The 13,757-nt window shown below is 40.1% G+C and overlaps 1 protein-coding gene across 7 annotated transcripts; it reads right to left on the bottom strand.

Annotated features, from left to right (window-relative positions):
- Positions 1–7,418: 7,418 nt before the first annotated feature.
- LOC142607830 (putative disease resistance protein RGA1) lies at positions 7,419–13,355 on the bottom strand. 7 transcript variants are annotated; one of them, XR_012839379.1, is made up of 4 exons: positions 10,083–13,355; positions 9,727–9,859; positions 8,463–8,557; positions 7,419–7,855 (listed from the first exon to the last, which is right to left on the bottom strand). XR_012839379.1 is itself a non-coding variant. In XM_075779470.1 (1 exon), exon 1 carries the CDS (start codon positions 13,240–13,242, stop codon positions 10,033–10,035), a length of 3,210 nt encoding a protein of 1,069 aa, XP_075635585.1. In that variant the 5' UTR covers positions 13,243–13,355; the 3' UTR covers positions 9,867–10,032. The 7 variants fall into 7 exon arrangements, 1 of the variants encoding a protein (XP_075635585.1); XR_012839381.1 differs by having other exon boundaries at positions 7,419–7,836; XR_012839378.1 differs by lacking the exon at positions 8,463–8,557.
- Between the last annotated feature and the right edge of the window lie 402 nt (positions 13,356–13,757).

Below are 13,757 nucleotides of genomic sequence, written 5' to 3'. Positions count from 1 at the left end.
TTTGGAATTCCTGCTCCTGCCTTTGCGCCCAGGTCCTGTAGGCAGCCAAACTTTGTTCCCTTAATGTAAAGTCGCCTTTTACTTAAGAGACTACAAGATTGGAATCTCCCAAAACCCTCATGTGCTTTACCCCTATAGCGAGTGCTATGGTCAGCCCAGTCAGATATGCCTCGTATTCAGTGGCGTTGTTCGAGTAAGAGAACCCTAGTTTGAATGATAGGGGTAAGGTATCCCCATCCTCACAACTTAATACAATTCCCAGTCCTTTTGAGGTTGCCGTGGCTGACCCGTTAAACCTCATTGTCCACTTCTTCCCTGGGAGTTCTATCACTGCCACCTCCTCGAGGATTTCCTCATTTAGCGAACATTCCTCACTCTCGGGGAATTGGACTAGCAGATCTGCTATGGCTTGGCTTTTAACAGTCTTGGGGGTCCTGATGCGTATGTTGTACTAAGAAAGCAAAACCAACCATTGCGCTGTCCTTCCTGTTAAAAGGGGCTGATGGAGAAGTGCCCTTATAGGGTGAGACTTAGTCACCTAAAGGATCTGATGGGCCGAGAAATATCGTTTCAGCCTTTGGGACGCGTAGATAACCACGAGGCAGGCCTTCTCTATCCTGGGGTACCTGGTTTCAGCATCTTTAAGTGTCTGACTCACGTAGTAAATGGGTTGCTCGTTCTCCTCATCATCCTCTTGCGCTAGTAAGGCCCCTATAGCTTGGGAGTTTGACGCCAAGTACAGCAACAGGGGCCGCCCATGTACCGGTGCTTGGAGGGTGCGAAGGCAGTTCATGATCTGTTGGATCCTCTGGAAGGCTTCTTGCTGCTCAGCTCCCCAAGTAAACCCCGTCCCCTTTTTCAACAGTTTGGATAAGCCACTTGTGACCAAAGCTAGTTCAGGTATAAACCTTCTGATGTAGGAGACCCTTCCTAGGAAGCTTTTGAGTTCCTTTACAGTTGTAGGCCTCCTCATTGTGGCAATGGCCATGGCTTTTGCTGGATCCACACTTATACCTTTATGGTGTACCAAGAACCCAAGGAACTTCCCAGCAGACACCCCAAAGGCGCACTTCATGGGGTTCATTCGCAACTTGTATTTCCTGCATCTCTCAAACACTTGTTCAAGTACCTAGAGGTGTCCTGTCCTAGTTCTTGATTTCACCACAATATCATCCACATAATCTTCCATATCCTTGTGAATCATGTTGTGGAAGATGGCTGTCATGGTTTGCTGGTATGTGGCCCCTGCATTTTTGAGGCTAAAGGGCATCATAGTGTAATAAAAATTCCCTATTGGGGTTCTGAATGCTATCTTTTCTACATCTTTGGCAGCCATACGGATTTCGTTGTACCCACTGTATCCATCCATATATGAGAACATAGAGCTTCCTGCGGCTGAATCCATGAGGAGGCCGATATTAGGCAGAGGGAACTCATCTTTTGGGCATGCCTTGTTTAGGTTGCGGAAGTCCACACAACAGTGGATTTGGCCATTCTTTTTCTTTACAGGCACTATGTTGGAAAGCCGCTTGGGGTGTTGGATGGGTTTGACAAATCCAGTTGCTAGCAGCTTCTTAACTTCTTGGGTTATCCGAGCTTTTACATCAGTGTGAAAGACCCTGGTCGGCGGGACTACTGGCTTAACTCTTGGATCCACATTGAGGGAGTGGACCACCAATTTTGGATCTAGACCAGGCATCTCCTCATAAGTCCATGCGAACACATCCATGTACTTCTAGAGCAGGGCTACTAGTTGCTCTTTTTAGTGTGTTGCCAACTGACTGCTGATGAAAATAGGCTTTTGAGATCCCATCTTAGTTCCCAGGTTTATTTCTATTAGCTCTTCCTCAGGCTGTATTTGGTCCTCCTAAACTGGTTCCTTGGGGATTTCTTCTTAGGTTACCACACAATATAGTGATCCAAGACCCTCTTGCATAGTGCATTCAGGCCCCGCACATCTTCACAAACAATAAATTACCCTTCCCCTGGGTTCTCGTACTACAACACATTTCCTGGATCCCGAGGGGCTGGGCTCCCTTTTTTGTCTCTTTCTCTCCAAAGGTCCCTTAGATCATGAGTACTACCCCCTTCCTCTTCTTCCAGGACAAGTGCTCCTGGGGCTCCTGGGGTTCCTGGCATGGGGCTCTTGTCATCTGGTTCTAACTCATCATAGAACATAGTCTCCACAAAGTTCACCTCTCCTTGGCTGAAAGGATTATGATTGGCAGGGATCCTCACGAGCTTCCCATTCAATCTTCCTTTAACACATTGGTGATACATGGAGGGGATGAGACGGTGCTTGTGGAGCCATGGGCGTCCCAGCAGTACATGGTAGGACACCTCTGAATTAATCACTTGGAATCTTGTTAGGGCCACTATTGGCCCTACCCTTAGAGCCAGCTGGACATATCCCTCTGTTGATTGCGCTGATCCTCCAAATCTGGTTATCTCCATGGGGGCCCCTAGTATCCTACTACCGGTGAGGCCCACGGCTTCCAAGGTACTCAAAGCGATGAGGTTAAGCGACGCTCCTGTGTCCACTAATGCCCTTTTGACTTGGAAACCATTTATAGTGGCCATTAGAATGAGGGGTCTGCGGTGGTCTAGATGCTCAACCTCCATGTCTTCATTAGTAAAGGTTATTGCGTTGGTTGTTTCCAGGTAAGCTCGACTGGCATGGGATTTTGCTGTGAAACACTCCATTCCTGAATCTGCTGCTATGCTCATGAGGGACTTTATGGTCACCCTTCTTGCCTCTGGTCCAAATCCTAACTGGTTAAATAGTGATCTGAACTTGGGGTTTTTCTAGAGGGTTCTAACTGTGCTTGGGTGGAAGGATCCTTCTGCTTCTGTTGGGTTCCCATGAATTACCACAGCCACCACCCCATTTCCTTTGTGGTTGGGTAAAGGGTTCCTTTGCACCTCTGGCTCCTTTTGAGTGAGTTCTAGAGTTCCCTCCCTTAGCTTCTTGTGAAAGAGTCTACGGAAAGTCCAGCAGTCTTTGGTGGAATGCTTGACATAATTATGAATTCTATAGAACAAGGGGTTCTTCCTTTCTTCTTTAGTTGGTGGTCGGGACACGGTGAACGGCCTAACCACCCCATCTCCAATCCACTTATCCAGGACTTGGTTTAATTCTTCCATGGTGCATAGGATCACTGGGGGTTCCTTAAATATTTTCCTGTTAGGTTTCTTCCTTTTCTCTCCCATGGATGTTGTCATGGCCTGGGGTACTGGCACCCTCTTTGTCCTCATAGTCTGTGTTGTTCTCCTAGTTCTTTGTAGCAAGTCAGTGAACTGAGTTATACATAGATTTTCGAGATTGAGCCTGTAATCAAAGATCATGTTGGATATGCAGGTTTCCACAAGCTCTTTTTCCTCATGGTCTCCGTAGCAATCTAGAGACACGTCTTCAAATATCTTGATGAACTGGACAGGATCTTCCCCTGGCCTTTGTCGTACCATTTGAAGGCTTTAGAAGGTGACCTTGTCCTCTTCTGGGTAATACTTCGCATAGAACCTCTTCATCATTTCGTCCCAGGTTTTAACGGACCCAGACTTCAGCGTGGTGTACCACGTGTACGCTCTGTCCACCCAGGATTTAGCAAACTCCCTTAGATACAGCTCGCGGTCTCTTGCGTAGGGGTCCATGGTGTGTATAAACCTGCTCACATGTTCCACAGCGCTTCCACTCCTTCCGTCAAAAGGATGGAACTTCGGAGGTTCATATCCTTTGGGATATGGTTTGCCGAGGAGCTCTGGTGGGAATGGGGGATCCCGAGAAAATTGCTTGGGAATCCTTGAGAGCTTTTCCCTTTTCTGCTCCATTAGGGCATTAACCTCTGCCAGCATCAGGTACTGGGGCTTCGTTGCCCCTCCTACTGCTGATCCTCCTTCTGGCTGGGCTCTGTCCTGGTTAGCCACAAGGGGAACGTTATCCCTAATTTCCTGTATCTTTCCCTCTTTAAGGAGGCGAATCTCTTACTGCAAATCCCTCAGTATTTTCGTCATTCAAGTCATGGGGTCTAGCTCCTGCCCTGCGTGCCTTGGTCCTGATACAACCTCTTGTTCTACCAGGGGCACCTCATTCCTTCGTCTGGAGGCCACCTCATTTTCTCCCACGGGTTCAGATGCCGCTGGTGGTGCATTGGTACCTTTGTTGTTCCTTGCTCTTGGAGCCATGCTTTGTGGAGGGTTTGTTTCTTCCCTCTCCTTTTCCCAATCCCCAGTGGAGTCGCCAAAATGTGGGAGTCACTTTTTCGAACAGTACCCAGGTCCAAGTTTAGACAAGGATCCCAGACTCCCTGATTATAGTTTGACGGGATTGGGCTTAGTCTACTGTAGCTAAGTGGGCTGTTTAAAGACCAAGTGATGCACAGGGCAAGACTCCTGCAATTCACATACACTTGCAATCGAGAATATATGTATTGATCAACAAGAAAAAACAATAGGGCAGACAAAATATAATAAAGGAAATAACGAAGTATTTGCTCAGGATCCTTAAATCTGTGGGAAATGTTTCATTAATTTTCTTAGTTATAGATTACAACAACCTCACCAATAATTAATGCAAGGTTCAAATAAGCTCAAAAATTAGAGACTTAGATGACTCTTTTAGGTCTCCAAGACTTGCAAAATTTGAATCCTTTTAAATCCAAGCATGTGCTATAGTGGCTGTTCCTGGGATACCAGGAAGTATTCTCCTGTTTTCTTTGAGTTTTACAGAGCTTGTTACTGATTCTATCTGTTCTCTTGCTTGCCTAAAAAATATATCCCCCTCAACGTTGGTTGCTCTCCCCCTTTTATAGTGTCACATTAGGGTTTCGGGGTACCATTGATTCTACCCCTTTGGCCCCCTGGGTACCAGAGCCCCTCTGTTCATCTCAGCTCTTCTGACTACTCCCTTCCTTATTTTTTCATAGCTTCCTTCTTTTGATGTTTCTTTCTTTGAAAGTGCCTCGCTGACTTTCTACTCTGAGACCCTTTTGCTTTCCAAGTCCATTTTTTGCCTGTCTTTTCTTTTCAGGCTCAGCCCCTTTTAGACGCCCATTCCTTTTGTCATTTTTCCCAGTAAGTGAAGTCTTCTTCTAGGAAAACCTTCGGTTTTCCCAGCCATTTCCTTTTATGGGTTTCTTTTTTTCTAGGTTCCCAAGACACCGACTCCCTACCCTCTGAGCCGTTGCTGTACAAATCTTCAGACCTTGCGCTGTATTACTGGTCGCTTCGAGAAGAAGGCCCATCTGTTTCTTGTTTCTTGGGGCCTTTTGAGCTGTCTTAATCCTCCTTTAGCCGTGCTGTACATCCAGAGGTCCCAGGCAATCCCCAGTGTCCTCAGGTCTTGATGGGCTGAATTCTTTTCCTTCCCTTCTCCGTTTTTTTTTTCTATGGACTCCTTACCCTCTTTTTGGGCCTCAGGTCCATCGTCCTCCCTTTCTTCGTGGCTTCAATCTTTCTCTTCCTTTCCAATTCTTTTATTTCCCACGAATTTGGGCCAATGTACCATTTCCTTAGGCCTTTTATCATTTTTCCTATATATATTTTAGACCTCAACAAGTTGTTAGTTTCTCCATTTTAAATTTTGCTCTGTTTCTGTGCTTGCTGCGTTTCTAGGCTAGGGTTTTTTAGCAAACCTGTGCGCGCAGGTCAAAGTATGCGTACACATGTAGCTGACCCACGCATGCAGGCCTTTGCATGCGCACGCATATTGCTACCCATAAACCCCAATTCAGGTTTTTGCTTCGTTTTTTTGCTTATTTCGCATGTTATGCCTTTGTTTTGATCCTTTTTCATAGATATAAGTCTCTACTTTACTGTTTATTGTTGTTTGTCTTCCACATGTTAAATTAGGTTTTATCTTTTGTTGCTTTGTTTTGATGTCATGAACACACATTCACATGTTCATGCATTAATGCCATAGGTGTTGAGATGCAACAAGGTAAGCGTGGTAAGTCATGCATTCATAGGAAACACTCATGATATATGTTTAATGATAGATACGAACATGTTTGTTTGAATGAGTTATTATTAATGTATAGATGCAATCACATGTTACTTGGATCTTTCTATACTTGTGTTTCTATCATGATTGTTTGTTACCTATGTTTCTGCCTTGGATTTGATATGATGCTAGATGAATGCTAGGTTGATATGAGATGTTATGTATGCTAGGCTTGGGTTGTGATATGCCATGATAGATGAATAATTAAGTTTTGGGATTATTGATATCATGTTGTATGTTTAGATGTATACTAGTGAGTGTGTGTGAGAATAGATATAATATTGAATGTGTCTTTAATAGGATTAAGACATAAGACACAATGAATGGAAGCCAACCCTAGGGTTGGGTAGTTTTGGATGCCTAACATCTTCCTAAAGCCGTACCTAAACTCTGAACCCATACTCTGGTAATAAGATCAAAAGGTCCTTACCAGGAGGACATTGTATTCATGGTTTACTAGGCCATTGTAAAACTAGGTGGCGACTCCCCGTTGTGTCCACAACACCTACTCCTTGCTTTTATAAGCAAGACAGCCACCCTACACTTCTTTTTGCAGTAGCATATGAATTCCTAAACAACTTGAGTTAGGGTTCTTCTTAAGCTTGGACAACACACTCGTTAGTTGATCTTTCACGTAGGCTAGACTTCGTGCATGTGGTGCACCCAACAGGAATGGGCACTAAATATGTTTTGGGAGATGTGTAAATTGTGTCATAAACATTCATTTAGTAATTTTTAAAATAAAATTATATATTCTATAAACTAATGATTAAAGTCATGCAAGGCATGTACCTCCAACTAGTTTGAAACTAAAATCAATCATTTTAAATAATATGAACTAAAAGAATCTAGTACCAATTGGTATCATCCCTTTAGAACAACATTTTCTTTCAAACCTTTCACCCAATTGATACAACTCCAGATATGATAATAATAATAATAATAATAAAATTAAAAAGTTGTTGAGCATTTCATGAAAACTTGCTTCGGATATTCGGATATCAAAGCAACTTTGTAATAATAATAATAATAATAAAGTTGTTGAGCATTTCATGAAAACCTACTTCAGATATACAGATATCAAAGCAACTTTGAGTATTTAGAGATATTACTATCTTCTCTAAAAAATTATTTGATCAAATCATTAAATTATTTATTTCTCTTGAAATCATTTCAATGTTCTGTTTATTTTTACACATACATTAGAGTTCCATTCTGTATAAAACTTAATATTATAGCACTTCTACGAATAGGCCTTAATGTCACCGAAGAGTAACTTTAATGACCAACAATGTATTTTTAACTTTAAAAAAAAAATCAAAAGTTTTAAAAGAAGAAATGACAAAATAAAATAATAATAATAAAAATCAATCAAACAAAAGAGGGGACAAAGCATACAATGGAAAACGTATACTGAAAATTATAATAAAACAGAATAAGCAAGCAATAAATAAAATGAAGTAATACCACTTGATTGTCGTGGTAGTATAGTGTGTATTGAGCAATATTTCTTGAATAAGTATCTGTCTTAAAAATATTGTTTACTTCTATGACAACTGATGGTTTCAAAAGAATCATAACGAGAGAGATTGAATTCTAATTAATACATATTGAAAGAAGCTGAGCATATGCATGTCCTAATAAAAAGTGTCTTCCAAAATGTTGAGACATGAACAGTTATGCCAATCCTCGCCCATTCCTCCTGGTATTTTTCCAATCAGTGGGGGACAGCCCGATATTCTTGGTTTCAGTAAAGAGGTGTGGTCAACTAGTCATAAACCTTTTCTGGCATTGAGATCAAATTGAGAATCTGCTTGAAATGATGCAAGGTTCAACTCCTGCAAAATATCACCGAGACTGCACCAAATCACCAATGAGCGTGTAAGGACTACTATATAAGTAGAATATAGGGTTGGTGTTGATAAATTAATCCAGTACTATAGCTTTTCTTAATACCAACATTTTAGCCATTCAGTCAGCTCTCTCTCTCTAGTTTAGTAATTTGAAATTTCATTAGTGGTTTGGTTATTAAAACTTCACTAAAAAAAGAAAATATGGTTTATATCAAATTATCAGAAGGTAGTTGAACTTCATTAAACCAAAAGTAGGTTTTGTTGCTTGTTTAAGAGTATGTTAAGAATTATTCGTCCTTCGAAGACAGGAATTATCTATATCTTGCTCTTTTAGTTACTGCCAACCCGTTCTCAGAAATGACATTTAAGTTCAAAGTTACTGCCTATACAATTAAGCTCAGTTGGTGCTCTGAATCCAGTCTGAGCTTCAGGCAAAAAAAATCCAGAATAGGTAGATTGCTGTCAATTTTTCTTTTCAGCCAGACTACATATAGCATGATTCGTAAGCTAGTATAAGTTAACAGCGGTATCATGATTTGATTATATTTTCCCAAACATACCAACAGATGGGTAATTAAAGAAACTCAAACAAAAACGAATAAGCAGATTACCAGCATAAAGCTAGTTCCTGGAGTAGTAGTTAGATAAGATCCATCTCCAGAATTCTACTCCAATATTGATGAAGATCAGACTACAGTCTGTTTGTCTAATGATTATAAGAACAGTAATAATAATCATAAATCAACAAATGTGAACATATCATATTCAGAATGAAAATTCTATGAGGGATGAACTGACAAAAAAAATAAGTAATGATTACTCAGTTATTTTAGTCCCCATTATGTCTAAGAAAAGAAAGCACCACCTATGTAACCTTTGTTTTCTGCGTCAAACTTGAAAAACCTCTCATGAGAAAAATATAATAGAGAATAAGATGCGTCTTCAATCAATTTACAGAGGAGATCAATAGTAGATGTATGAACACGGGGAAGCAATGGCCTGCTAGGTACTTCTAACAAGTAGAAGAACATGCATCAATTTTTTACATCTTATATTTCATGTTGTTTTGGCTAACAGGACAGGAATATATATGTAAACTGCTAAAAAATAATAGTGCCAGGTATACTTCATAGGAGATTTTGTTGTCTTAAATGATCAATTAAAAAAACTTCTATTTGAAATATTTGAAGTTTTTCCTGCCCCTAATGAAACATTAAATTAAGCAACCCTGGATTGTTTATAAGTAGCACGACATTGGTGCCTGTCAATCCACAAGAAGCTGCCAGGGAAAGAAATGTAGAAATCACCCTTTACCAGCAGTAAAGATGGTTTAGTCTACTTGTAAGATTTGATCATGCATCATAAATACAACAACAAACAACAAACAAAGCCTTAGTTCCAAAATTTTGGGGTCGGCTATGGATCCCCAACATCTTTAGTTAGAGCTGGCCATATGTATTCTTTGTCTCCAGTCTGCTCTATTTAAAGTCATATTATCTACACTCCTTTAATTGACATGTTATTTTTTATTACTTCTACTAATATGATTTTTGGTCTTCCTCCACCTTTTTTCATTCCCTCAACTTGGATACGCTCGTTCCTTCTTATTGGTGCATTAGTTGCTCTCCTTTGCACATGACCAAACCATTTTAAACGACTCTCCTTCATATTTTCATCAATAAGGGCTACCCATATCATCCAACATAAATCTACTTTCAAAATTACTAACTGCCAGAAAACAATCTGTTTTTCAGCATGGAAGAAAGCAACAAAGAACATCAATTTTTCACTTTCCTAGAGATAAAGTGGCATAAATAAGAAGAAAAACAAAGGGAGAGAAAGGAGGGAAATTAAAAAACAAAAATTAGATCTTACCACTAAGTTGTTGCTAAATTGGAGTGCCAGTAGGTTTGAACAAGAACCAGCTTTAAACCTTTCCATGTCCATGCTGAAATTGACTTAAATTACTGAGAAATTCTTCAAAATCTTTTCACTGTGGATGAGTTCACTGGAAAAAATGAGGAAAAAATGATTACATAAATCATTTGATTCTTAACAAATAAAACTGAAAAGTGTTGTACATGCCAGAAGAAGCAGAACATTCCTTTTTTTTTTTTTTTTTAATCAGAGAAGCTGCACATTCTTAGTTATGCAACAAAAGCTTTACTTATATCTCACAGTTCAGGTGATGTGCAAACTTGAGATGTGAGCTATTTTAGGCCAATCCACACCTGTTTCGGTATGGGATCTTTCCAATAATTTGGGACAGTCTGAGATTATGAGTTTCTGTAAGTGATAAATCTCATCAGGCAGTGATGTTAAATTGGGGCATTGAATTATTTCGAGCTGCTGAAGTGACTTGACGTTGCCCATCCACTCTGGTAAGGTCATCAAGTTAGAACAGTTTACAATCTTAAGATGTTGCAGTGTGGTCGCATATTGAATCTCGTCAGGTAAATACACCAGATTTGAAATAGTGATAAGAACCAGTGAACGGAGGTTCCTGAGGCTTTGCCATTGTATGCCGTCTAGATCCTTGATGCTTGCAATATGCAGAGACTTCAATTTGGAAAATGGGGAGTAAGTTGAAAAGGAGGGGAATGAAGAAGAAGAAAAAGAAGAAGAAGTAGAAGAAGAAGAGGTTAAGGAAGTTGCTAATGTTTGTTTCACCACCATTGACTGCTGTTGTAGAAGCTCCCTTCTGACATCAGTCAGCTTCAAATCTTCTTCAAGATTTAGAAAAAGAGGCATAGATGTCAGGTTTGGGCAATGCTCTATTGACAATTTAGAGAGACAAGGAAATGACAGGACTAACGGAAATTGTTGATTCTTTGCTGCAACTCCTTCCCTCCTCATCCTCCATCCTGTCAGATTAGGCAATTTATAGAGCGTTAATTCCTTTAGACTTGAGAAAGGTACTGCTGAAGATGGTGATGGTTGTCTTCCGCTGCCTCCAACCAGATTGCCCCTTGAGGGTTCATGATCCCTCTCTTCTATGACCTCAAGAGAAGTTAATTCTCCAACATAGAGAGTCTTGAGACAATGGAGATGACTCAATGATGGTAGATGCTGGCATTTGGAACACCTGCTTATATTAATTGCAACAAGATTTGGGAGGCACCAAAATATATCATCCTTCATCCAACTCGGAAAATTTAAGCCCATATACCCTTCAATGCCTAATAGAGCCACATTTGGGTGTGGCCTGAGGGTTTCAAGAAGTGCTTCATCATTGGCCGGATCAACATCACCTTCTATTGGTTCCCACTGTAATCTGACAGCCTGAAGGAATCCTTTGCTTTCCAAGTTGGCAGCATTAGATTCTGAAGTATCAATTTTGATATGTCCCAAATTCAAAATTGTTAGCTCTCCTCTCAAGTTGTTTAACCCCATCAATTCACTTAGCGCGCCAGTCTTCCCCAAGCTTGCAGTGCCCTTGCCAATCACAAATAAAGGTAATGTTTGAAGTGTTGTTAACCGCCCAAGTCCATCTGGCATATGAGCCAAACTTTTACATCCACCAATCTCAAGGTGTCTAAGATTGACCAACTTCCAAATATCTCTAGGCAATTCTTTAAGGTTAACACAAGAGGAGAGCTTAAGAGTTTGCAGATTTAGTAGCCTTGTAATTGAAGGGGGCAACAGGTTGATGTCTTCGTTCCCAGAAAGATCAAGATACCTTAACAATAGCAAGTTACCAATTGAAGGTGGAACCATTTCAATCCCTGAATCATGCAAATCTAACACACGCAAGTACTTAAATCTTGAAATAAGTTTATCAATAATTGTTTTATCCAACCTTCCCTTATATTGAGTTGGCAAAAGAAACGTCCGCAACTTCTTGGCTTTTAGCAATTGGTCCAGAAGTTCCCGTGATGAATGTAAACTAGAACAAAACAAAAAATGACGAGATCTTTTATTAATAATTTCCGCCTTCATGTCTATGATGGTGCTTCCAGTACCAGCTACAAACACTGCCGCATCACGAATTAAATCATCCATTCTACAACTCAATACATTGCCCCATTCATCTTTCTTGAACTCCAAAAATAATGAATTCCGAAGTAAACTCATAAAATACTCATCACCAACATCCTCCATGTGTTGGTTTCCATTTGAGGAATGGATGAATCCTTGGGCCATCCAAAGTTTTATAAGTGTCATCTTATCAATGATACAATCTTCAGGAAACAATGAACAATAAGCAAAGCACTCCTTCCGCTTTAGGACTGGTAAAAAATTACAGTGTGTACTACTTTCCGAAAAAGGTTCAATAGTCTTGATCCCTGACGAAGCATCTGGTCGTTTAGCAGATAACCCATTTCCCATTAGCTTTATCATGGATGGAAGGCCTCTGCAAATCTTTACAATCTCTCTACCATATTCTAAAACTTCTGGTCTCAATGGCTCTCGGCCTTCTTCAAAGGCAACATGACACAATAAAGACCATGATTGCTCTTCCGACAAGCCTTTTAAAACATAGGGTGGAGTAGTGCCAACCATTTCTCCAGCTAAGAATGACCTTGTAGTTATCAGAATCTTACTTCCTCTGTCACCACCCATCAACTCTTTTTTCAAACTCAACCATTCTACTTGATCTTCATTGCAGACACCATCCAAAACAAGCAAATATCTCTTTCCAGCAATATTTTCTCGGACGAAACTTTGCAATTTATCCATAGGAGGATTTTCAAGACTGATCCGCCTTAAAGATTCCACCATTTTCTTAAGAATTAATTTAACATCAAAGACATCAGAAACCGACAAACACACCCAAAGTCGTAGGTTGAAATGGTTTTCAACATTCTTGTCTTTAAATATCAATTGAGCCAAAAGGGTCTTCCCAACTCCTCGAATTCCAACTATAGGAATGACTGAAAGGTTGTCTTTAGAATCCAACAAAAGCTTTGTAATGGCTTTCTTATCATCCTCTCTCCCAAAAACCAGTTCTTCTTTATCCCCTGATCTCATCACTGGAGGTTTTCGTAGATCAATATTGAAGATTAACCTTTCAATTTCAATATCATTCAACCTCTCCAGAATTGCGTTTACTTTTTGAGCCATCTTAAGCCGAAAAGTGAGCTGTTTCGAGCATGAGAAGAAAATACGTACCTCTTTGTCCATTTCAGTCATCGAGTCTGTAGAGGAGACAAGGTCCAGCAAGTCCTCAGCGTCGTTAAAGGCATCTTTCAGCTTTTCGACCCAATGGTTGAGTGCTATATCACCGGTGGTGGCGTGCTTATCCTCAGCATCGAGAAGTTGAGCTTGGGTTGTGTAGATCGTGTTCCTAAGCTTTTCAATCGCATCATCGAAATCCCGGAGCATCCTAATCTGCGAAGAAAAGCCACCGACAACATGTTTAACGATTGCCTCTAGAATGGACTCTGACATTCCTTGAACTGAACAACAAGAGTCAGGAGTCAAGAGATGGAAGAAGAGACAAGGGATTGAACACTGAAACAAAGGAAACCTCTTTTTCCTTTCTTTTTCTTTTCTTATCTAAGATTCTGTTCTATCTCCTGTAATTATTTTATTATTCTATCATATTTAAATTGGATATAAAAATAATACGATGACGTAGACACTAACCCAATTGCATAAGCTGATTCAAAGGACTCTAATTACTGGACAAAATTTAGTTATAAAATTGATCGTAGTCATATTGATGCATGTTGCATACATGAAAAAACTAATGTCACTAGCTTATGTGAATCAAGGCAATCACATTGCAACAATCATGCACACAATGTAGTTTGAATATGCATTTATAGCAGCATGCAGTTTTGTTGTTGGTTTGTGAGTGCATTTTCTTATTTCATTTATTTCCCCTATATATATATGTGTGTGTGTTTTTCAAAAAAAAAAATATGCATCTACAACAGTCACCTTAAATGTATATCTACACT

This window comes from Castanea sativa, chromosome 8, assembly GCF_040712315.1.
Source record: "Castanea sativa cultivar Marrone di Chiusa Pesio chromosome 8, ASM4071231v1".
Taxonomy (NCBI): Eukaryota; Viridiplantae; Streptophyta; class Magnoliopsida; order Fagales; family Fagaceae; genus Castanea; species Castanea sativa.
This window is presented reverse-complemented; position numbering and strand designations above follow the sequence as displayed.